A 26,319-nucleotide genomic window follows, 5' to 3' on the forward strand; every position below is an offset into this window, starting at 1 on the left:
AAGCTTAAATGTTTTAAATACTATTTTAAAGGAACTTTTTAATTGAAAAACCTTTCAGTTTTTTCCTTTGGTCAAATAACCTGTTTATTGACGAAAGGTAAGTGGGCTCTTCTCTTCGGGCGAAATCAAGAGAGAGAGAGAGAGAGAGAGATAGAGACGGAGAGAGAGAGAGGAGAGAGAACGTTCCGATCTTTATTCTCGTCCCAAGCGAGTAACGTTGTTCTCGAGTCAGCTTTTTACTCTCGTCCCTAGTCTCTGTACGGGGAGAAAGGATAAAACGTTTTTAGTTTTTATTCTCGTCCCAAGGCACTGTACGGTGAGAGATTGAAAACTTAGTTTTGAATGAACTAGTGTTTAGTCTCCTTCCCAGCCACTGATCTTTTTATCTTAATATATGTTAACTGTTTTTTTTTTTAGCTTGTTTTAATGTGCTTACATTATACAGTACGACTGATTTCGCAATTATAACCTTTGGATGAGGGTAGAATTGCGTGCTTCAGGTAGAAATCAGTTTTATTCATACCTAATGTGAATTGTTAAAAAATTCGATTTCAGTGAAATAAGTGTAAAACAGAAAATCGTAGTGATAAAGTGATATTGCGCAAAGTGTTATCAGTGTTGCGACCGAGGGTTCGTCTGTTCGTGACTGTCGTTCGCCTAGTCCGGGACCTCTTGCAAGCTCCCAAGCCCAGGGGAGAAGTAATGTCGTACGACTTATGGGTTCGAGAGGCCTTGATCAGCAAACAGACGTTCCCTCTATGGTATCAGGCGTATCTCACCAAGATCGCCCCTACCATTAGACGAGAGAGACGATTTTCTCCTCGTAATCCGAAGGCTTTTCGCGTAAGAAACCATGGAACAAGGTTTCGAGGCCCTTTAAGCGAAAGTCAGTCCTTTCAGGACAGGTCCAGCGTCCTGGTTTTAACTATTAGGACAGCTCTGACACTATGCAGTCATCGGAAGACTGCTCGCCGCCTAAACAAAAACGTAACACAGGCTCCGAGAGTCTTTTTGTAGGCAAGGTTTTGCAGTCACAGACGTTACCCTCGTCTCTTACCGCAACCATTCCCGTTGTTCCTAAATGAGTTGTACGGCAAGACATGCAGAATAAGCTTGCCTCTCTTATGGAAGACTATTCTGCTGATAAGGTTCACGTTGATCCTAGCCGTTTATCTCATCGAGATCCTGGCCTTCAGCCGCCCAAACGAACCTTTGTGTGTCCTGTTGACGTTGGCGTAGCTAAGTCACGTCAGTCACGATTTGTAGAGCCTCACTCGATGCGGTCACGTGTTGGCTTTCAGCCGCATTTGGACGTTAGGCTGCTTCCTAATGCTCCTGTTGACGTTCAGGACGTTCACCAACCAGCGGAGTTGACTTGTTTTGACGCTGAGCGTCAACTACCGCAGTCTAGAGTTGTTTTGACTGCTCAGACTAGGCAGTCAAAACAGTCTCGAGTGGACGCCCAGCGTCCTCCCGCACCTGTTGTTGTTGACAGTTCACAGACTGTTAAGCAGTTACATGACGTTGCGTCCTGGTCCGCTACTAATGCACCAGTGCGTGTGGACTCTGCTTGTCAAGCATTGCCACCACGGCAGGTCTCTCCCTTGCTTGAGACTCGGCTATTGTCGGACAAGATTCCTTCAGATGAGGGAGTTGCTGTTCCCCCTCCTACTGATATTCCCTTGAGGACTCTGTCAGACAGAGAGGAGCCTAAAGCTGCTTAGCTCTCTATGAACTTTAAATAAATCATACTGATTTTTAAGGATCTTTGTCCGGATCTTTTTGTAACTGCTGCTCCTCGTTCGCCTAAACGTCAGAGTTTACACTAGGCCTAGCTACTTCGAAGCCGTTGTTTTTATAAGCTAGTGCTCTCTAGCTCTTCTAAGAGAGCTTTACGTTTGCTAGGTGACTGGTTTATCACCAGGAGGAGTTTGGGGGAGACAGCCTTTGCTTTCCCTACTTTTAAGCTGGCTTATAGAGTGAGAGTCTGATATGACACTCATAGACTCTCCCTGGCGCCTGGCCATGAGACGCTCCTAGATTTTATGGTCGACTTCAGAGCTAGACCATCTCCTGTTAGGAGTCTTTTTTCGAGCGTTTGAAGTTTTGCTGTACAATTATGTCATGCATAAACAAGGCTTTCAGGGATGGCTCCAATGATCTGACAGCCACGTTCTCTGCAGGAACAAGTTCCTCAGGGATGGCTCCAATGATCTGGCAGCCATGTTCACTGCAGGAGTACGTAAGAGGCAAGTGCGCTCAATGTGTTCATTGTCAAGACAAACTTCACGATGAAGTCTACCAGGCTGTCTTGACAGCATTAATGGAAGGCGGCTGGATGGTCTCTCTCGACCTTCAGGAGGCATACTTCCACATTCCTATACACCCGGATTCCCAATCGTTTCTGAGGTTTGTTTACAGGAATGTGGGGGACCAGTTTCGAGCCCTGTGCTTTGGCCTCAGTCCTGCTCCTCTCGTGTTTACAAGGCTCATGAGGAATGTGGCAAAATCCCTCCATCTATCGGGGATCCGAGCCTCCCTGTACTTGGACGACTGGCTTCTCAGAGCATCGTCCAGTCTTCGCTGTCTGCAGGATCTACATTGGACGTTGAGTCTGGCCAGGGAGTTGGGACTTTTGGTCAACCTAAAAGTCCCTACTGATCCCATCCCAGATTATTCTATATTTGGGGATGGAGATTCGCAGTCCAATTTTTTTTCGGGCTTTTCCGTCTGCCACCGATTAGAACAAGCCCTGCTCGAAATCCAACTAATGCTGAAAAGATAACGTTTGTTCAGTCAGGAGTTGGAACAGTCTCGTAGGGACTCTCTCATCCCTGGAGCAGTTTGTCTCACTAGGGAGACTACACCTTCTGCCTCTCCGGTTCCATCTAGCCTCTCACTAGAACTAGGACAAGACGTTAGAGACGGTATCATTCCCAGTCTCCGAACCAGTGAAGGCATGCCCTAAATGGTGGGACAGCAATATCAGTCTGAGAGAGGGACTATCCCTAGCAGTCAAGAACCCAAACCACGCGTTGTTCTCCGACGCGTCGGATTTGGGTTGGGGTTGCGACCCTGGACGGTCGGGAATGCTCGGGTCTGTGGACCTAAAGTCAGAAGAGCATGCACATCAACGGCAAGGAGCTATTAGCAGTCCACTTGGCCTTGATGATATTAGAAAGCTTCTTCGAAACTAAGTGGTAGAGGTCAACTCAGACAACACCACAACTTTGGCATACATCTCCAAGCAAGGAGGCACACACTCCTCCACGCTGCTCGAGATCGCAAGGGACCTTCTCTTATGGTCAAGAATTCGAGGCATCTCCCTGTTGACGAGATTCATCCAGGGGGACTTGAACGTCTTGGCAGACTGTCTCAGTCGGAGGGGTCAGGTGATACCCACGGAATGGACCCTCCACAAGGACGTGGGCAAGAGTCTTTGGGCTACTTGGGGTCAACCCACCATAGACCTCTTTGCCTCCTTGTTGACCCAAAGGTTACCAATCTATTGCTCGCCAGTCCTAGATACAGAAGCAATCTACATAGACACGTTTCTACTGGATTGGTCTTTTCTGGACCTATATGCATTCCCACCATTCAAGATAGTCAACAAGGTACTGCAGAAGTTCGCCTCTCACGAAGGGACAAGGTTGACGTTGGTTGCTACCCTCTGGCCCGCGAGAGAGTGGTTCACCGAGGTACTTCAATGGCTGGTAGACTTTCCAAGAAGTCTTCCTCTAAGGGTAGATCTGTTACGTCAGCCCCACGTAAAGAATGTCCATCAAAGCCTCCCCGCTCTTCGTCTGACTTCCTTCAGACTATCGAAAGACTCTCAAGAGCTCGAGGCTTTTCGAAGGTGGCAGCCAGTGCGATTGCAAGAGCTAGGAGAGCTTCTACCATTAGAGTATACCAGTCAAAGTGGGAAGTCTTTCGAGACTGGTGCAAGTCAGCATCTGTGTCCTCGTCCAGTACCTCTGTAGCCCAAATCGCAGATTTTCTTTTACATCTGAGAAAGGTTCGCTCCCTTTCAGCTCCCACGATTAAGGGCTACAGGAGCATGTTGGCTTCGGTCTTTCGACATAGAGGCTTAGATCTTTCCAACTATAAAGATCTCAAAGATCTCCTTAAGTCTTTCGAGACCTCTAAGGAACGTCGTTTGGCAACTCCTGGATGGAACTTAGACGTGGTCCTAAGGTTCCTCATGTCAGACAGGTTTGAGCCATTACATTCAGCCTCCCTGAAGGATCTCACCCTCAAGACACTTTTCCTAGTGTGCTTGGCTTCGGCTAAAAGGTCAGTGAACTTCATGCCTTCAGTAAGAACATCGGCTTTTCTACAAGAAAAAAGCCACTTGTTCACTTTAACTTGGTTTCCTGGCCAAAAATGAACTGCCTTCTCGTCCTTGGCCTAAATCTTTTGATATTCCTTGCTTATCAGAGATCGTAGGCAACGAACTGGAAAGAGTATTATGTCCTGTTAGAGCTCTTAAGTTCTATTTAGCTCGTACTAAGTCATTATGAGGTAAATCTGAGGCATTATGGTGCTCAGTTAAGAAACCTTCATTGCCTATGTCAAAGAATGCTTTGTCATATTTTATCAGATTTTTTTAATACGAGAAGCTCATTCTCACTTGAATGAGAAAGACCGATGTTTGCTTAAGGTTTAGACGCACGAAGTTAGAGATATAGCAACCTCCGTGGCCTTCAAGCAAAATAAATCTCTGCAAAGTATTATGGACGCGACTTTTTGGAGAAGCAAGTCAGTGTTCTCGTCATTTTACTTAAAAGATGTCCAGACTCTTTACGAGGACTGCTACACACTGGGTCCATTCGTTGCAGCGAGTGCAGTAGTGGGTGAGGGTTCTACCACTACATTACCCTAATTCCAATATCCTTTTTAATCTGTCTTTGAAATGTTTTTAATATTGTTTTTTTGGGTTGTACGGAAGGCTAAGAAGCCTTTCGCATCCTAGTTGATTTGGCGGGTGGTCAAAGTCATTTCTTGAGAGCGCCCAGATTAAGGGTTTGATGAGGTCCTGTTGTATGGGTTGCAGCCCTTAATACTTCAGCTCCTGGGAGTCTTTCAGCATCCTAAGAGGATCGCTGGGCTTCGTGAGGAAGACAGACTTATAAGGCAGAGTAATCGTCTAAGTCAACTTCCTTACCAGGTACCTATATATTTTGGTTTTGTTATATTGATAACTGTCAAAAACTCTTAGCTTATACGCTGTAAACTTAATTAACTCTGGTCTCTACCCACCGCCTTGGGTGTGAATCGGCTATTATATATTCACCGGTTAAGTTAAATATTTAAAAATGATATTTTAATTATAAAATAAATTTTTGAATATACTTACCCGGTGAATATATAAATTAAAGGCCCTCCCTTCCTCCCCAATAGAGACGCAGCGGGACGAGAAGAATTGAAGGGTTTGTTTACATGCAAGAGTGGTATCTGGCCGATAGTGGCACTGGTGGGCACACCCGCAACCTTCATAGCGATCGCTCGCGAGTTTTTGAGTGTGTTTTCTGTCGAGCCGCTGAGTAGCAGCTATTATATATTCACCGGGTAAGTATATTCAAAAATTTATTTTATAATTAAAATATCATTTTGAACAAGTTAGTTATAAAGGTAATAAGAAAATATTTCTTTCATAGGAAACTGTATCCTAAATACGTGGGTGCGTGATATAGTTATAATTAACTCCATAGAAAAAACAAAAACTATATCATTCATAAATTTGATTAATTTTATCAAGCCCAATCTCCATATTTGCTCAACCTCCTCCCCACTGACTCATAGCATCAAGAGGAGGGATAATGTCAACTTCTAAACTGAAAACTAGAGTAACTGTCTCAGCAACCTGGGCTCCTTACTGCTAGAGGGCTCTATTGGCTGAGGGGAAAGAAAATGGGAACTATTTTAAAATTTCAACATTTTACGGCGTGTCAATTAAACTAGGCTTTTGATAGACCTTCTATATGGATCCTCTTTTGTATGCTTTCATTCGTGTTTAATCATTTCCTACATATTAATTTAAAAAGTACAGGTAATTTTATTTCAATAGATCCAATCTCAAAATCTAAATTCTATTTTTGAAGCTTTCAAATTTTACAAATCTACAGCTATTCTGTAGTTTATTGATACTATATACCACCTATTCTTGCCATAATGAGCGAAAATAAGTTCTTTCTCTTTTTAAAACTACTGTATAATTTTGATCTTTAATTTAAAAAAAAACAGCTCTCTTTATTATGGAATCATAGTTTGTTCACAAGTCATTTATTGTAACGATATAATGTACCTTGAAAGGTTGCCAGTTTTAATAACCTTTTATATAGATTTCTGGAGACATTGTCAGCTCTCACAACTATGGAAAATATTTCATGTGCAAATGTATCCATGCTTAGAGAAAGCTGTTTCAGAGTCATTTTCCAAAGTGCTAAGTCATTATGGCATACACAACTGATATGCAGTTTACCAGCTAATGACTTATTCTTTTCAGAGATCTAGTACAAAGATGCTAAATGAGGTTAGGGCCGTGCGGCCTCAGAGCGAACCATCAGTAGCGGAGCTAACAGTTAAAGTGGAAGGTCATGAGGCTGTTGTACAGGTATGACTGATATGCATTTGAAAGAGACAAATTAAATTTCCCTCATTATTTCTGGGTGTTTCAATTTAAGGTATCAGTTTGATTTTACACTCAAGTTCCAAATGTATACGTAGTTACAAAGTAGATTGTTGGTATCAATAGGATTAATCCATTGTGTTATAGATTGTAATTATTTCATGTTGCTAGTGTTGTTAGCACTGAATGTATGGTCTTGCCTCAGCTTGAAATTTTCCATAACATAAGTTGGAAGAATAATTTAGTTTTTATCGGAAAATATATATTTTCAAAAGATGTACACATGAAACTCTTGAAGAGAAAATTTTGACAGCAAGTCATACTAACAGCACCTAGTTGCTACATGTATGGGAAGTGGTTCCTTGAATGATATCAGATAAATATATTTTATGCAAAAAAAGCGATACAATGGAAGGAGGCTTGTTGGTCCAGAATAATGTTTATAACAAAATACAAAAGAGACTGCATTCCAGTAATAATCTAACTTTCCATACTTTTCTTAGTTTAGAGAAATTTGTAAATTTATTTCAAAAACAAATATATATCTATCTAGTAGTTCAGACTAGGATCTATAAATTTTAAGCCAGAAAGAAAGAGTTCATAACTAAACAGGTTTGTTGTCTAGTTAAATATTTGCTAACGTTTATGTTAGAAATGAAGCTCTGTAGCTTTGTATCTTGTAGTTCAGAACATCACATAAAGTTTGTCAGGAAAAAACTAGTTTTGACAAAGGAAAAACTTATTTTTGGGGAGGGTCTGTGTAGTCTCCAAGGACTCTCCTGTTAAAGGGTAGAACAGGGAATCCAATACAAACTGATTACCAAAGATATATTGTGTCCCTTGCTCTATGGCCAGTGTATGAACATGTGAAGGGTGGACTCGGCGTGTATAGGGGAGACCTGGAAGTTCAGGCTCATTTGAACTTGCCAAGGTATGTCAGCAGCTGAAAGTCATATGCTGCGGCATCATATAAAGGAACCATCCTTTCAGTTATTACCGGCATACCTACATCCCAACAAACCCTCAACCACCTTTCACTACTAAAGGTATACAGACAATGTTCCACTCTCTTGCCCTAGGCTAGGTAGGAGGGAGGGTTTTGGAGACCACACAGCACCTTCCCATAAATAAGGTTTTCCTCCATCAAAAATATTTTTTGGGGGTTAGAGGGCTATGTGGAACTCATTAATTTGTAAAATGAAGTTACAAAATGGTGCTGCCAATCAACACCCTTCCTTGTATTGTTACTACCGATATCTACTAAGAGAAAGCATGTTTTGGACAGTTAATGTACAGTATAACGGAATATACTATTGATTATAGGAAACATAGCAACTGATTTATGGATGGCAGGAACCAAGAAGGGGAAGACATGCATGAGCATTAACAAAAACAGACTGAGCCGGTTACCCGCAAGGGAAAGGTAAACAACCTCACAGTTACTTAAATGCTGGTGCTTAACTAAGACGTGCATTACATTCATTAAACAATTAAGCCACGAAAGGAAGAAAAAACCTAAATTTGTGTACTTGATATTGTTTATTAAAGGGATCAAAATACACGACCAGAAAGAACAATGTTATCAAAGCATTGACTAAATTGCAAATGGTGCTTGAGGGTTTGTTGTAACATAGATACACCGGCGATAATTGAGAGGATGGTGTTCATAACGTTTCTTATAACGGACGACTTTCACTTACTGAGGTTCTGTGGCAAGTTCAAATGAGCCTGAACTTGCAGGTCTCTCCTATACACTGTGAGTCCGTTTTTCACATGTTGATCCACTGGTCCTAGGGCAGGGGAAACAATATTTCTTTGGTAATCAGGTCGTATTGGATTCCCTGTTCTACTCTTTAACATGAAAATCCTAGGAGACCACACAAAATTAACCCCAAAATTTGTTTAGACATTAATTTGCTTATACAATATATATTAATCTATTTCAATACAGTACCTCCAAATAACTTACTGTCTCTCTGAGCTTCTCATCCCAGGAGAGTATGATTGTTATGGTTTATAGAATAATTAGAGTACTTTAATTTCAAGTACTGACTAGTAAGATAGATTTGAAAGTGGATAATGACAGGAGAACCTTTGAGCAAAGTTTGCTATCTTAGCTTTTAAAACTGGAATTTTGTCATTATACATTGGGGAAAGTGCCTTGGTATATGTATGTGTGTACATTTTTCAAGAAGGAAAGAAAACTACCAGTACTTATGTTTTAGGATTTTATTCAGTGTATATAAAAAATAAAGAAAATTTCTTCATTAAAAAGGAGAAAAGAAACTTGAAAACTTTTGTGTTGAATGCAAATGGGAAGAAATGTGAAAACAAGTCAAAGATTTTGAAAGACGGGTAATTTAGTACAGTACTATAGATTAACAATGTTTTTTCTTTAAATGGGATTTTCACTGTCAGTTTGTGATTAAAACAGATGTATCATATCTTCATCATCTAGCTACAATCTGTGACATTTTTCCTATTAAGAATTATTTGTTTTGACTACTGTCTTTTACTTTTTCAAGTTTTTTTTTTTTTTGGAAAAGTTATCATTCATATGCAACTTTAATCTTTTTTAGGTCAGGTCAGGGAATAGCTGGGAAAGTTCCCCACCGCCTTTTGTCTTGACACCTTATCATCATGAAATATTATCCGAGATTCTGCAGAGCCATAGTGTCTCAGACTTTTGCATCATTGGACCTCGGGGTTGTGGAAAATCAGCGGCTGTCAGTAAATTGGCCAACATGCTTGGCTATCAAACAGAACCAATACTTCTTTATCAGGTACACAAATCCAGATTTTATTCATTCATACCCAATACTCCAGCTGTTTCCTTGCTATTTAGTAGGGAGTTGTATAAGTATTATAATTCATAACCTTAATGATAATTGTGGTCCCAAACCTTTTCTTTCAGTCTAATTTTATTGGATTTAAGTCATTCACGGGTAGTCATTTTAATACAAACAAGTTGGTAAAATCAATATGTTCAGTATTGGCAAAGCTTAACAGTAATTCTATAGAAAAATAATTTGTTCCGTAACCGAAATACAAACCACGCTATTTACAAAGGGTTTACTTTTAGCGCAGCTGAAATGACGAGCCAATAGTTTTTAACGAGGGTTAATTACCCCCGCGCTAGTTAGCGGGGGGTGGGGAAGGGTAGCTTGCTACCCCTCCCCCCTCCACACACCGGTGACTTGCTTCACTTCACTTTTGGCTCGGCGGTGATCAGACGTGTCTGTTCATCGCCTTCGCTGACAGCCTTTAATTTTCTTCTTTTTCTTTACAGCTTGTGTGATTGGTTGGAAGTTGACCTTCAGTTATTTTCTTTATTTAATATGCGGACATGCCCTGGAGTTGCCGGCCGTCCTTGTGGGACTTTCATGTCGGACGTGAGTACGGATCCTCACACCCTCTGCCCTCAATGTCGGGGCCGACGGTGCGACCAGGATAACATGTGCCGTGAGTGTAGGGAGTGGTCTGCCTCCCAGTGGGAGAGGTTTGGCCGTCGGCGTAAGAAGAAGTCCAAGAGAGACCGTTCTCCTCCGGGGTTAGCCTTGAAGGAGGAAGGTTCTCGGGACTCTTCTTCCGCCGCCCAAACCTCCTCCGAAGCTCCCCCTCGTCCGCCTCCTAAGGAGAGTCGTCCGAGTGGGAGCGCAGGCCCTTGTTCTGTTTCCCTACCTTCGGTGGGGGGAGAGGGCGTCGCCTCCCATAGCGAGGCGGTTCCCCCTCCTCCTCCGGGGGAGGTTATTGATAATAATACTTTATCCAGTGATGATCTGTTGCAGATTTGGTCGTCCCTGGGGCTTAAGGGCTTGCCCTCCAGGGTCGCTCTTATTGACCTTGTCTCGTTGGGGGCCGCTGTTAAACAGTCGCCGGTGGTAGCGGAGGTAGACCCTCTGTCTATTGTCGACGTCGTGGTGACAGAGGCCTCCGACGTGGCTGGGCCTTCCGACGCAGGTGCTGTTGCTGGTGATGGTGCTCTAGGCTCTCCTCCTCCTTCCGTGCATCCTTCGAAGGGGGAAGTGAGTCCTTCGGTCTCGACTGCTGCCCAGCTTCCTTCTGAGGGAAGTGTTTTGAAGGAGACTCCCCTTCGGAGGACCGATGGTCCCGACGATCTCCCCCGAGGCCGCCTCCGCCGTAAGGCTCACCGCCCTCTACGCCACAAGGGCCTCCCTTCCCCTTACAGGGGGACTAAGAGGCGCCTTTTTGGGTCTTCGTCCTCCGGGGGGGACTCTCCTCGTCAGCCTCAACCGACTACTCCGCCCTCCTTGAACCTCTCTGCGGACCGCTCTCCATCTCCTGCCGGATCTTCGCCTTCTGGAGAACTCGTCACCCGACGGGCAACGGTCCCTTCGGGGCTAAGGGATTCTTCCCTTACGCGAGCAGGGCCAGCGCACAAGCGCTCTCCTGCTCGCCAGCGATCTCCTGCTCGTCGACGATCTCCTGCTCGCCAAGACTCTCCTGCTCGCCGACGCTCACCTGCTCGTCGGCTCTCTCCTGAGGTTCGCCCCCCTCGCCAGCGCTCTCCTGCTCGTCAGCTCTCTTCCGAGCGTCAGCGCTCATTTGAGGACCATCGCCCTGCGGTCTCTGACCACCCTTTAGTTCCTGCTGAACTCCCTGCTCACCATCGTGTGTCAGAAACACATGTTCGCCAACGCGCCAGCGATCTTCCCGTTCCTGCTCGTGAACCTATCCTCTCACAGGACACGCGTCGACCTTCTGCTCGCCAGCGATCACCAGCTCGCCAGCGATCACCAGCTCGCCAGCGATCACCAGCTCGCCAGCGATCACCAGCTCGCCAGCGATCACCAGTTCGCCAGCGATCACCTTCACATGCTGCCCGCCATCGCACGAACCTGCATGATCGCCCGCTTACGCATGCTGCTCCTCATCGCAATACCCTGAACGATCGCCCTCCTGCGGATGCTGATCACCATCGCACAACCCTGCACGATCGCCCGCTTACGCATGCTGCTCGCCATCGCACAACCCTGCACGATCGCCCGCTTTCGCATGCTGCTCCTCATCGCAATACCCTGAACGATCGCCCTCCTGCGGATGCTGATCACCATCGCACCCTTTCACGCGATCATTCACCTGCGCATGCTGCTCGCCATCGCACAACCCTGCACGATCGCCCGCTTACGCATGCTGCTCCTCATCGCACAACCCTGAACGATCGCCTTCCTGCGGATGCTGATCACCATCGCACCCTTTCACGCGATCATTCACCTGCGCATGCTGCTCGCCATCGCACAACCCTGAACGATCGCCCGCTTACGCATGCTGCTCCTCATCGCTCAACCCTGAACGACCGCCCTCTTGCGCGCAATCATTCACCTTCACATGCTGCTCGCCATCGCTTACCATCACGTGATCATTATCGCCAGCGATCTTCTTCACCTACGCGGCAGCACGATCCCTCGCCGTCGCGCCATCGCTTGCGTTCGTCGCCTCGGACACGTGTTCCTTTACCTGCCCACCCTCACGCCCACTCGCCTGCGCGCCCGCGTGATCGCTCGCCTGCGCGCCCGCGCGATCGCTCGCCTGCGCGCCCGCGCGACCGCTCGCCTGCGCGCCCGCGCGACCGCTCGCCTGTACGCCCGCGCGATCACCCGCGCAACCATTCGCCTTTGCGCGACCGTTCACCCTCGCGCGACCATAGTTCGCGGCGAATTCCACAGCCGGTGGTAGCAGCAGGGACGCGTGCTCCTAGACGGCACTCGGGATCACCTCCATCCAAGCACAGGTTGGTATTGCAGGACGAGGACAGGTCATTACAGCATTCTTCCCCACCTTCTTTTCAGGCAGGTACCGTCGTGTCCACTCCAAAGGATCGCCCGATCCCTTTCACCTTAGCGAGGATTTCGGACTCTGTGTCCTTTGAGCAGCAGACTTGGTTTGGTCCGCTGGCACGGGCGTTAGTGAGGGTTATGAAACCAGCACTCGCCGGCCAGGGTAACAAACCAGCGGCTGTCTCTCCTTCGCTGAAGAGAAAGAGAGGAGTGGACTTCGTGGTGACTTCCCCCAGGGCGAAGTTGGTTCCCAAGAGGTCGGTCTCGAGGGTCCCCTCTCCTGCACGAGTACTCTCTCCTTCTCCCGTGGACGAGGCCTTTCCGTCCTCAGGTGAGTCCAGTGGACCGGTAGTCTTCCCCCCGGCACCAGGGGGGGAGACTTCGCTTCAGGCAGGAGAATTGTCTCGTGAGGAAGGGGCCCCTCGAACCTCGTTGTTGGGATCCTGTATCCCTCCTAGGAGGGAGCCCAAGGATTCCAAGACCATCCCTAAATCCTCTGCAAGGATTCGACAGGAACCCATGACTACCCAGGGGAATGTCCACGTATCACCCCAGGAAGAGATTCCTGGGGCAGGAGACTTAGCTGCCAGCCCACAGGGAGGAGAACAGCAAGAGTCCGAACATGCCTTCTGGCAGGTCCTAAGCCTGATAAGGCAACTTAACAGTCTTACGGATCCAGTCATCCCCCCCCGTGAAGGCAAAGACACAATTCTGGATGAAGTGTTCGACGTTCGGAAGGCCCCTAAGACCAGTGCAGCTCTGCCCTGGTCTCGGGGGCTGAAGAGTGCCAGAGCTAGGGCCAATGCTCAGCTCGCATTTCTTGCCTCCTCCAGTCGTTCCACTGCCGGGAACAAACTCATCCCTCCTCCTCGCCTTCAGCAGAGGAGGTATTTCGAGATCCTGGGTGAGCACAACCTCGCTCTTCCGCTCCATCACTCTGTGGAGGAGCTGGCGAAGGGAGTTCCCTTGGAGAAACTCTCTGCCCGGCAGGTGTCGTTCTCGGCGGCAGAGATCCTTAACCACGAGAAGGTCGCTAAGTGTGCCATGCAGGCCACTTCGTGGCTGGACTTCTGGTTAGGATCTCTGGGCATCCTATTGCGATCTGAGGACTTGTCCAAGGAGACCAATAGGAAGGCCCTAGAGACCTTCTTGCTCTCGGGCACCCGCTCCATCGAGTTCTTGGCGCACCAGGTTACCACCCTGTGGGCCAACTCGGTGTTGAAGCGTCGCGATGCTGTGTCCGAGAGATTCCATCCGAAGGTCCCCGCCGTAGATGTGTGTAGGCTCCGACATGCCTCCCTCCTGGGGGAGAGCCTGTTTGAGCCTCAAGACTTGGAGCGAACGGCTGAGAGGTGGAGGAAATCCAGCACGGACTCCCTCCTCCACAGGGCCCTTACAACTCGGCCCTATAAGCCTCCAGCCCCGCCACAACAGCAGCAACAGCCTCGTAAGGCTCCAAAACAGGCACCGGCAGCTAAGAAAGTGGTGTCTAAGCCCCAGCCCTTTCCAGCCAAGGTCAAGAGGGGTGGTAAGTCCTCCAGGGGAGGCAAGACTTCTAGGGGTGGCGGCCGCGGCCGCAAGCCCTAGGGGTGGCAGTCCCCCTGCGTGTCCACCTGTGGGGGGATGCCTTCAGCGTTGCGTCCGCAGGTGGCAACATCTCGGGGCCGATGCTTGGACGATCTCGGTGATCGGCCAAGGTTATCGCGTCCCGTTCACGTCATCTCAACCTCCCCTGACAGCGAATCCAGTGTCGTTGAGCTCCTATGCCATGGGATCGGCAAAGGGGCTGGCCCTTCAGGCCGAAGTCAAGACCATGTTCGAGAAGGGTGCTCTCCAGGAGGTCGTGGACGGCTCTCCAGGCTTCTTCAGTCGACTCTTTCTTGTAAAGAAGGCTACTGGAGGCTGGAGACCCGTCATCGATCTCTCGGCTCTGAACAGGTTTGTCAAACAAACCCGGTTCAGCATGGAGACAGCAGACACAGTCAGACTTGCGGTGAGACCACAAGACTTCATGTGTACACTGGATCTAAAGGACGCGTACTTCCAGATCCCAATCCATCCGTCTTCCAGGAAGTACCTGAGATTCTGCCTAGACAACAAGATCTACCAGTTCAAGGTGCTGTGTTTCGGTCTCTCCACAGCTCCTCAGGTGTTCACCAGAGTGTTCACCCTGATTTCGACTTGGGCGCACAGGAACGGCATTCGTCTCCTTCGTTACCTAGACGATTGGCTGATCCTAGCAGACTCGGAGTCGACCCTTCTTCGACACCGAGACAGGCTTCTAGATCTTTGCCAGGATCTGGGGATCGTGGTAAACCTCGAGAAGTCCTCTCTGCAGCCGTCCCAGCGACTGGTTTATCTAGGCATGCTAATAGACACCAATCTCCACAAAGCCTTTCCATCAGACGACCGGATAGCAAGGCTGAGGAGGGTGGCGGAACCTTTCCTCAGGCGAAAAGAACTCCCCGCCCAATCGTGGTTGCGTCTCTTGGGCCACCTATCCTCCCTGGCCCGTCTGGTTCCAAACAGCCGCCTCAGGATGAGATCCCTTCAATGGCGGCTCAAGTCCCGGTGGAATCAAGGATCCGATTCCCCGGACACTCTGATCCCAATGGGGTCTCTGGAACAGACGGACTTGCGGTGGTGGCTGGCCGACGAGAACCTGCGAAAGGGAGTGAGTCTTCTCGTCCTTCCCCCGGAATTGACTCTGTTTTCGGACGCGTCAAAAGAAGGGTGGGGGGCGCACGTTCTGAACCAGAGGGCCTCAGGCCTTTGGTCAGAATCAGAAAAGTGCCTACACATCAACCTGCTAGAATTGAAGGCCGTCTTTCTGGCCCTTCAACAGTTCCAACGGTTCCTGGCGGGTCACTCCGTGGTGGTGATGAGCGACAACACCACGGTAGTGGCTTATATCAACAAGCAGGGAGGCACTTTTTCGCAACAGCTATCCCATCTTGCAGTAGAGACTCTGAGGTGGACCGAAACCCACTCGATAACACTATCAGCTCGCTTCATTCCTGGCAAGAGGAATGTGCTCGCCGACAGTCTGAGCAGGGCTTCGCAGATAGTGAGTACCGAGTGGTCTTTGGATCCTCAGATAGCCAACAAAGTCCTGACTTTGTGGGGTTCCCCGACGGTGGACTTGTTCGCGACAGCCTTGAACTTCAAGCTGCCCCTGTACTGCTCACCAGTCCCGGACCCCAAGGCACTCTGGCAAGATGCTTTCCAGCAACGGTGGGACAACATCGACGTGTACGCCTTCCCACCATTCTGTCTGATGAGAAGGGTGCTCAACAGGACCAGACTATCGGTCAACTGTTCCATGACTCTAGTAGCTCCGCTATGGCATCACGCGGAATGGTTTCCGGACCTTCTGCAACTCCTGACGGAACTCCCAAGGGAGCTTCCTCCACGACACGAGCTTCTCAGACAACCCCACTCCGGTGTCCCTCACAGGGCCGTAGCCTCGCTTCGGCTTCACGCCTGGAGACTATCCAGCGTCTCCTCGCGGAGAGAGGCTTTTCGCAACAGGTTGCGGAGAGAATGTCTCGGCACCTGCGAAGGTCCTCTGAGGGAGTCTACCAAGCGAAGTGGAGAGTCTTTTGTGGTTGGTGTCGTGGAAGGGGTATCTCTCCACTCGATGCCACTATTCCAGCAATAGCGGACTTCCTTGTGTATCTGCGAGAAGAAATGCGCCTTTCTGTCTCGGCAGTGAAAGGCTATCGCTCAGCCTTAAGCTTGGCCTTCAGATTGAAGGGCGTGGATATTTCTTCATCGCTAGAACTCTCTTTACTCATACGTAGCTATGAGCTTACCTGCCCCCAGTCGGAAGTGAGACCCCCTCCTTGGAACGTGGTTCGAGTTCTCAGGTCTCTCAAGAGACCTCCCTTCGAGCCATTACGCCAGGCCTCCGATCGCCACCTGTCTTGGAAGACGGCTTTCCTACTCGCCTTGGCCTCGGCCAAGCGAGTTAGTGAACTTCATGGTCTCTCGTACGACATCGCCCATTCAAGGGGATGGGGGGAGGTAACGTTCAGGTTCGTCCCTGAGTTTGTGGCCAAGACTCAGAATCCTGGAGTGCCGGATCCTCGGTTCGACTCTTTCAGGATCGCGAGTCTCCGTTCTGTAACAAACGACCCAGACCAGCTGCTACTATGCCCAGTGAGGTGTCTGAGGTACTACTTGAAGAGAACGGCTGCAGTCCGTCCTCATGTGCGAGCTTTGTTTGTGAGCACAGGCAGGACAAAGAGGAGGGTCACAAGGAACACCATCTCTGCTTGGATTCGAAGGGTTATCCACCATGCCCTGAATCCTGACCCTCCTCCGTCACGTCGCCCTCGGGCCCACGATGTCAGGGGTATTGCTACATCCCTGGCCTTCAAGAGAAACTTCTCTGTGACGCAGGTACTTCAAGCGGGGGTCTGGAAGCGTCAAACGACCTTCACAGCCCACTACCTGCAAGACGTGACCCACAGGAGCCTCGATACGTTCTCTATCGGCCCTGTGGTGGCTGCACAACAGCTGGTCTAACCTCAGGCTCCTTTTTGGACAAGTAGCAGTAGGTTGAGGGCGTTGTTACCCGGTCTTAGTCTGTGTGAATGAAAGAGTATGTCTGACCCTTACTTCTTTCTTCATTCTCCCCTCTCTTGGGGAAGCAGCATCCTGGTCCTCGCATAGCTGACCTCGACCTCTGCAGGTAACCCATGCTTCTTTGTGCTCCTAGTATTAAGCTTAATACTGTTGCGTCTCCCATACCCTGACGAGGTGGTATGGGGAACGTCCTATCCTAGAATTCCTATCTGAAGGTCTCAAGGTCAACTTCATAGGACGAGTCACACTCTCCTCCTCACACTACTTATGTAGGCCACTCGTTCCTAGCGATGCTAGGAACCTGTGAGGTACAGGGGCTCCCTCTCTCTAGTGCTGCTCACTAAGGGATCGAGCCCCCGGGCAAGCCGAAGTCAGTAAGGCTGGGGACTTTCCACCCTTCCTAAGGGGTAAGTCACCCTTTGTAAATAGCGTGGTTTGTATTTCGGTTACGGAACAAATGACAAATTCGAAGATAATTTGTATTTTTCCTAACCATACAAACCTTAGCTATTTACACATATGTGCCCGCCATCCCTGACCCCCAAGTCAAGTCCTACCTCTAAGTGAAGTGAAGCAAGTCACCGGTGTGTGGAGGGGGGAGGGGTAGCAAGCTACCCTTCCCCACCCCCCGCTAACTAGCGCGGGGGTAATTAACCCTCGTTAAAAACTATTGGCTCGTCATTTCAGCTGCGCTAAAAGTAAACCCTTTGTAAATAGCTAAGGTTTGTATGGTTAGGAAAAATACAAATTATCTTCGAATTTGTCATTTTATTTGTTCACATTGTAATAATTTACATTGACCTATTGTCAATATAGATTGAAATCCTATTAGATCTACATTAAATTTCATTTTGCTTTTCATTTAGAATGTTAAAAAAAATTAAACACAGTATTTACAGCATTGGTATTTTGTCAGGACATGACTTCTCGTGATCTGGTGCAGCAACGTATTACTTCGCCTGATGGTGACACTGCATGGCAATTTTCTCCACTTGTTATTGCTGCCTTGGAAGGGAAGTTAGCCATTTTAGATGGAATTCACCGACTTCATCATGGAACTTTAGCTGTTCTGCACAGGTAGGCTTTTGTGTACTTGTTTCACATCTGAAGGATTCATTTATATTTATTGTAACTTATGGAAGTGAATAGCTCTCTTTAAATACATTACCACTTGCTTGAAATAATGTTTGAAATATTTTTGCAATTAATATCCTTACTCATTAGATTATAAATCTTTTGTTCCCATACTAACAAACCTTTCGTTATTTATGTGGATACTCTTTCAGCGGCAGCTGGAGGTAGCCATTAGACATTAATTGCAAGGTGGCAACGCTGCCTACCCGCTTATCAGGTAGGCAGGGTGTGGCTGCGTGGTACCCAGCCGCCTCTATATATGCTCTCACAGCTGTGAGACGTCATTTTTTTCTTTTGGCTCAGTAGAGATCGGATGTGTCCGCTCTCGTCCTGAATGTCATTGGACCTTTTGATTTTGCTTTCTCTTTTCAAGTGTGCATGTCCTTCTTCTGCGATCACCTTCACCATGCGAATGTGTCCGGGGCGAGAGGGTGCCGCGTGCAGGACCTTCATGTTGTCGCTCGAGACCGACCCGCTCTCTCTGTGTCCTACGCGCCGAGGGCATCGTTGCGAGCAGGGTTCGCCCTGCGCAGAGTGTAGGGAGTGGTCTGCCTCCCAATGGAAAAGGTTTGGAAGGTGTAAAAAGAAGAAGTCTAAGCGCGATCGTTCTCCCTCAGGGGCAAGCGGGATGCGTTCTTCTTCTCGCACTCCAAAATCTCTCTCAAAAGCTCCTTCTTGTACTAGCTCTCACAAAGGACGAGCGAGCAGGAGCGCAGATTGCTCTTCTTCCAGGTAACCCCAGGGTACTGGGGGTGTTGTTGCTTAACCTAGAGGAGCTCCTTGCCCTCCAGCTGCTGGCGAGCCTTTTTCCCTTGCAGATTTGTTTCAGGTGTGGTCGTCCTTAGGGATTTCGGGACCCCGTTCGAAGGAAGAGCTGCAGTGCCTTCTTCAGCGGGTTACCACGAGGAAACCCTCTCTGGAGCCATCGACATCTCACGCTCTGAAGTTGTGCAAGGTCCATCTGTCGCCTTCTCCTGGTCCTTCCATGCATGGACGAGGTGATTGTTCGCGTTCGCTTCTCCAACGACCCCCTACTGCCGATAAACCCTCTCTCCATCCTGGGACCTCGTTGTCTCTTAATCCTCAACCCTCTGTTTCTTCCCACAAGAACCCTCAGGTTGCAAGTGATGATCTTTCGGGGATTAGCGCGCCTTCCATTAGCAGCGCTAAGGGACGATCACTGCCATCGCCGCGTCTTCTGGAAGATCGTAATGATCGTAGGTCATCACGATCAGATAGTTCTTCACCTAGAAGACGCTCATGCTCTAGAGCTTCGCCCTCACAATACCAAAGGTCTCAATGCTCTCTTCAGAGGTGCTCCTCTTCGCTAGGACGAGTCTCGCGATCTCGTTCTGCACGATCGCGAGCAAGGTTTAGACATAGGTCTAGATGCTCGCGTTCTAAATTGTCTTGATCTAGATCACGAGGATAGTACTCACGCTTGAGAGGACGGCGCTCATGATCACGAGGGCAGCGTTCTCGCTCGCGATTGTATCGTTCATGAGATTAACGTTCTCGTTCACGAGGCCGACGCCTACGTTTGCGAGATAGGCACTCACGACGTTCACGCCATTTTAAAAGGACCTCCCTACGAGCCATTACGCCATGCAATTAACCGAAATCTCACTTTGAAGACGGCATTCCTGCTCGCTTTAGCCTCAGCAAAGAGAGTTAGTGAACTTCATAGCCTCACATATGACATCACCCACTCAAGGGGATGGGGGAAAGTGACGCTCAGCTTCGTCCGTGAGCTTATTGCTTGGACTCAGAATCCAGGGTGCTGGACCATAGATTTGGGCCCTTTCAGATTTAGAGTCTTTGTTCTGTAACCAACGACACAGATCAGTTGTTACTTTACCCAGTGAGGAGTTTGAGATACTATCCTAAACGCACTGCAGCAACACGGCTCAGACTAACATCACTGTTTGTTGATTCAGGGAGAATAAAGAGAAGGATCACATAGAACACAGTTTCTTCCTGGATTTGCCCAGTAATTGGAAGAGCCTTGGCTCCAGATCCTCCTCAGGCTTGTCGACCTAGAGCCCTTGACGTCAGGGGAATTAGTACTTCCCTGGTGTTCAAACACAACTTCTCCATGTTGCAAGTGTGTGGAAAAGACAAACCCCATTCCCTCAGAGGCGTGACCCACAGGAGGCTCGATACGTTTACTATCACTCCTGTGGTGGCTGCTCAAGAAGCTCCTTGATGGACAAGTAGCAGTTGGTCGAGGGTTTTGGTTACCCGGATTAAGACTGGGATGAATGAGAAGAATGTCTGGCTTTCCTTTCTTTATCTTCCCCTCTCTTGGGGTATAGCACCATGGGTCCATCTGCAAGTTGGCTTCAACCTCTGCAGGTAATTATCACTTCCCTTGTGTAGCCTACTATAAGTCATAAAATTTTTATACTGTCCACGTTCTCATTGCTTTCTGCGAGGGAGCAATGGGATACGTCTTTTGTTTTTTCCTATTTAAAACTCAGACGTTTCGAACAAATAACAACCTCTATTTTACTAAATTTTACAAGCCGCGAATCTACTCACTTTGTATATTACAGCGAGGTGTCAAAGTTTTGCCTAGGCCATAGTCATATACTGTACTAAGTAAAACTGGGTCAATGTCCATGCCAGATCTAGGACTAGCCTAAGAGTGAGTCATCCACATAAATAATGGAAGGTTTGTTGGTATGGGAACAAATGACAAATTCGGAGATAATTTGTATTTTTCCCTAACTAATACAAACATGGAGTTATTTATATAAATTGGCCTGCCATCACCTGTCCCCCAGAAGTCCTGCCTGGAATAAAGAGTGATGTTTCACAGCTGTGAGAGTATATATAGAGGTGGCTGGGTACCCTCCAGGGTGGCTAGACACCCCCTGGGGGTGGCTGGAGGGTACTCAGCCGCCTTGCAATTAAAGTCTAATGGCTACCTACGGCTACTGCTGAAAAAATATCCACATTAATAACTACAGGTATGTATTAGTTAGGGAAAAATACAAATCATCTTTGAAATTGTTCTTTTTTCTTTCAGACTGATTCATGACCGGGAAATACAACTCTATGATGGGACAAGACTGTTGCGTCATGATCGATATGATGCAATCAAAACTGTCAGTGGCTTCACAGATGACGATATGGGGTCAAAAGGTGTTCATCGTATTCACCCGTCATTCCGAATTGTGGCGTTAGCAGAACCACCAGCCATTGGTCAAGCACAGGGTCAATGGTTAACGCCAGAGGCTTTGACTCTCTTCTTGTATCATGAAATGAGGCCTTTAAAACAGAGAGAAACAGTTGATTTAATCCAAAAACTGGTAAGATGATTCAAGTGTCTTTCTTTGCCATAGGACACCATAGTATTTTATTGCATTACATTGATCATAAGTTGGGCTTTTTCAATATTAAACTTACCCGATGATCATATAGCTGTCAGCTCTGCTGCTATACAGGTGGGGGTGTACATCAACAGCGCCATCTGTCGAGTAGGTACTCAAGTACTCTATGTCAACACAGAATCAATTTTCTCTCTGTTGTGTCACCGGCAAGACCTACTGAATACGTTCTTGTTTTCTGGATTGATTTTCACGTTATTTGGTGAAGTATTCATTTCTGGTTATTAGCTATTGCTGTGCAGAAGTTATCTTCAATACTTCCTTGCATTCTTTTTTGGATTTTGGATTATTTGTTGACGACTTGGATAGATTTTGAATTCCCCCCTTTGACTAATTCAAGATGTCTGACCCTTCTCAAGTCCCCAAGTACAAGAAATGTAGCGCTAGGGACTGTTCAAGGCGTCTTCCGAAGGCCTCTATCGATCCGCACACCGTTTGTTCCAATTGTAGGGGTAAAGCCTGTCAATTGGAAGATCGATGTGAGGAATGCGCTGGGCTTTCGGAATTCGGGTTTCAAGAATTCCTGAAATATGCACGTAGGCTAGAGAAGGATAGGATCAGGAGGAGTTCGTCTCGCTCAATTGATTTTTCCTCTCCCCATGCCCCTCAACCTATTCCTTCCCCTGTAGTGGTTGCACCCGACCCCCCTGCTAGCTCTCATCAACCTTCAATGGCAGATATGATGCGTGCCATTCAGGCTCTAGGTGAGAGAGTCGAGTCATTGGCGAATGACCGCAATCAACTCATGGCTGACGTCAGAGAGTTGAAAGGTAAAAGTGCAGTGGGAAGTGAAGTGAGTGTCAGTGCAGTGAAAAGTGTCAGTGTTACGCATGAGGGTGCGTCTGTTCGTGCCTGTCGTCCTCCCAGTCCGGGACCTCTTGCAAGCTCCCAAGCCCAGGGGAGAAGCAATGTCGTACGACCAAAGGGTTCGACAGGCTTTAATCAGCGTACAGACGTACCCTCCGTGGTTTCGGACGTATCTTACCTAGATCGTCCCACCCACAAGAAGACGAGTGAGCCCATTCATTCCTCGTCTGCGGAAGAGGTTTCTCGACAGAAACGATGGACCAAGGTCTCACGGCCTCTTAAACGTAAGGTCCCTTCCGAGCTAGTCCAACGGCCCAGGTGTAGCCACTGGGTCAGTTCGGACTCGCTGCAGTCCTCCGACGACTGCACACCTCCTAAGAGAGGCAAAGTGGTACCGCAACAGGCAGTAACTCCGTCTGTTGCCGCACCCGCTGTTTTAGACCCTCAGTCACAACGGACAGTAACTCCGTCTGTTGCCGCTTTTGTAGACCCTAAGTGGTCTTTACTGCAGTCTATGCAGACTCAGTTAGCTGCGGTTATGCAGGAGTTTCGTGCGGAGAAGGTTGACGCTGCACCCGTTAGCCTACAACCTGCCACGGTTGTGCGCCCAGCAGACGCTGAGGCTGCCTGCTCCCACACTCCGGCTGCGGAGAAGGTTGACGCTGCACCCGTTAGCCTACAACCTGCCACGGTTGTGCGCCCAGCAGACGCTGAGGCTGCCTGCTCCCACACTCCGGCTGTGAGAGCTCCTCCACCCATGCGCAGTCGACCCTGCCAGACGCATGCTGACGTTCACAGACGCACGGAACCCTCCGTTGCCGTGCGTGAGCTACCACAACAACAGGAGGGTGGAGTTAGGCTGCCGTGTTTTGACGCGGTGCGTCAGCCTCCGCAACCCACGGTGGTCTCCGCTTTCCTTCCACAGTTGGGAGTAGACGCTTTGCGCACCCACTCAGCTTTGGTTGTTGCCAGTTCTCAGACTGACCAACAGTGGCATGATGTTGGGTCCAGTGCAGCCACGCATGCACCCGTGCTGCCGGACTCAGCCGTCCAGCCCACTCCGTTGCCTCTTCCTCCTCAACATTCAGACGATGGTATCTCTGATGATGAGGAAGCTGCACATCTTGACGACCAACACTCGGACATCGAAGAACCCAAGACCACGCCTCCCTCCTTAGACTTTAGGAAAGTGCTTGCGCTGTTTAAGGATTTATATCCGGATCAGTTTGTGTCTGCAGCACCACGCTCGCCTCCCTCTGAGTTCGCTTTAGGCATGCAGTCAGCAGCTCCTGCCTTTACGAAGCTCGTACTCGCTCGCTCGTCCAAGAGAGCTTTAAGGGTACTGGGAGAGTGGTTGCAGTCCAAGAAGCAACTTGGGAAGACATCCTTCATGTTTCCCCCGGTCAAGCTTGCTTCCAGATCTAGCGTCTGTTATGCCACGGGAGAAGTTCTCGGCTTGGGAGTTCCTGCCTCTGCCCAGGGCGACTTCTCAAGTCTGGTAGACTCTCCCCGCAGGCTGGCTATGAGACGCTCCAAGATTTGCTGGACTCCTTCGGATATGGACCATCTTATGAAGGGAGTTTTCCGCGCATTCGAAGTCTTTAACTTCTTGGAATGGTGTTTGGGAGCGTTGATCAGGAAGACCTCCCCTTCTGATAAGGAAACTTCCATGCTCATCATGTCCTGCATGGACAAAGCCATTCGGGATGGTTCTAGTGAGCTTGCGGCTTCTTTCGTGTCTGGGGTCCTCAAGAAGCGAGATCACCTTTGCTCCTTCTTGTCAGCTGGAGTCACCCCTTGTCAAAAGTCGGAGCTTATGTTTGCTCCACTCTCGAAGTGTCTCTTCCCTGAAGAGTTGATCAAGGAGATTGCTGCCTCCTTGATCCAGAAAGACACCCATGACCTGGTGGCGTCATCCGCACGCAAAGTCACCCCTTTGCCCTCCGTACCTAGACCCAGGATGGACACTCCAGCGTCAAGGTTCATTCCGCCCTTTCGTGGCAGAGCCTCCAGCAGAGGAGGTGCTCGTGCCGGAAGTCAACGTGGGAGCAAGAAGAAGGGTTCCAAGTCCTCTAGAGGCAGAGTCTGACTGCCACCTTCTTCAGACAGCAGTGGGAGCCAGGCTCAAGAACTACTGGCAGGCCTGGGAGAACAGGGGCGCAGATGTACAGTCTGTGAAGTTACTCAGGGAGGGGTACAAGATTCCATTCTTGCGCAAGCCCCCTCTAGCAACGACTCCCATCAACCTCTCTCCCAGGTACAGAGAGGAGGACAAGAGGCTAGCTTTACAGCAAGAGGTGTCTCTCTTACTACAAAAGGGAGCGGTAGTCATAGTCCGGGACCATCAATCCCCGGGCTTCTACAACCGCCTCTTCTTAGTGCCGAAGAAGACAGGAGGGTGGAGACCGGTGCTAGACGTCAGTTCTCTGAATGTCTTTGTCACAAAAAGACGTTCACCATGGAGACGACAAAGTCGGTTCTAGCATCGGTCAGGAAGGAAGACTGGATGGTCTCGTTAGACCTAAAGGACGCTTACTTTCACGTCCCCATCCACCCAGATTCCCAACCTTTTCTAAGGTTCGTTTTCGGGAAGGTTGTATACCAGTTTCAAGCCCTGTGCTTTGGCCTAAGCACGGCACCTCTAGTTTTTACCAAACTGATGAGGAATATTGCCAAATTCCTGCATTTAGCAAACATCAGAGCCTCCCTCTATTTGGACGACTGGCTTTTAAAAGCTGCGTCAAGTCGTCGCTGTCTGGAGAATCTACAGTGGACTCTAGATCTGACCAAGGAATTGGGTCTCCTGGTCAATATAGAAAAGTCCCAACTCGTCCCATCCCAAACTATAGTATACCTAGGAATGGAGAATCAGAGTCAAGCTTTTCGGGCTTTTCCGTCGGCCCCCAGAATCAGTCAAGCCCAAGAATGCATCCAGTCCATGCTGAAGAAGGACCGATGTTCAGTCAGACAGTGGATGAGTCTGATAGGGACGCTTTCATCACTGGACCAGTTCATCGCGTTAGGGAGACTCCACCTTCGCCCCCTTCAATTTCACTTAACTGCTCACTGGAGAAAGGACAAGACGCTAGAAGCGGTCTCGTTTCCTATTTCCGAGAAGATGAAGTCGTCACTGACTTGGTGGAAGAACAACATTTTCCTCAGGGAGGGTCTGCCACTGGCTGTTCAGACCCCCGACCACCTTCTCTTCTCGGACGCATCGGACACGGGCTGGGGTGCGACGTTGGACGGTCGGGAATGCTCGGGCACGTGGAATGCGGTTCAAAGCGAGTTACACATCAACTGCAAGGAGCTACTGGCAGTTCATCTGGCCTTGAGAAGCTTCAAGTCCCTCCTTCTAGGCAAGGTGGTGGAGGTGAACTCCGACAACACCACAGCCCTGGCGTACATCTCCAAGCAAGGAGGGACTCATTAGATGAAGTTGTACGAGATCGCAAGGGACCTCCTCACCTGGTCAAGAGATCGAAACATATCCCTAGTAACGAGGTTCATTCAAGGCGACATGAATGTCATGGCAGACCGCCTCAGCCGGAAGGGTCAAATCATCCCAACAGAGTGGACCCTTCACAAGAATGTATGCAACAAACTACTGTATGGGCATTGTGGGGCCAACCCACCATAGATCTGTTCGCAACCTCGATGACCAAGAGGCTCCCAAATTATTGTTCACCGATTCCGGACCCAGCAGCAGTTCACATAGATGCCTTTCTTCTGGATTGGTCCCATCTAGACCTTTATGCGTTCCCCCCGTTCAAGATTGTCAACAGAGTACTGCAGAAGTTCGCCTCTCACGAAGGGACAAGGTTGACGTTGGTTGCTCCCCTCTGGCCCGCGAGAGAATGGTTCACCGAGGTACTGCAATGGCTAGTAGACGTTCCCAGAACACTTCCTCTAAGAGTGGACCTTCTGCGTCAGCCGCATGTAAAGAAGGTACACCCAAGCCTCCACGCTC

The 26,319-nt window shown here is 48.6% G+C and overlaps 1 protein-coding gene across 2 annotated transcripts in view; it reads left to right on the forward strand.

Moving 5' to 3' along the window:
- The window catches only part of c12.2 (von Willebrand factor A domain-containing protein c12.2), a 248,503-nt gene that overhangs the window by 168,659 nt on the left and 53,525 nt on the right, over positions 1-26,319 (forward strand). For both annotated transcript variants that reach the window (XM_068361985.1, XM_068361986.1), the window contains exons 10-13: positions 6,506-6,613; positions 9,208-9,411; positions 17,933-18,093; positions 21,182-21,464. In XM_068361985.1, coding sequence (XP_068218086.1) covers positions 6,506-6,613; positions 9,208-9,411; positions 17,933-18,093; positions 21,182-21,464 — 756 coding nt within the window. The remainder of the gene's footprint in view (positions 1-6,505; positions 6,614-9,207; positions 9,412-17,932; positions 18,094-21,181; positions 21,465-26,319) is intronic.

The sequence above is a fragment of the Palaemon carinicauda genome, chromosome 38 (assembly GCF_036898095.1).
Source record: "Palaemon carinicauda isolate YSFRI2023 chromosome 38, ASM3689809v2, whole genome shotgun sequence".
Lineage (NCBI taxonomy): Eukaryota > Metazoa > Arthropoda > Malacostraca > Decapoda > Palaemonidae > Palaemon > Palaemon carinicauda.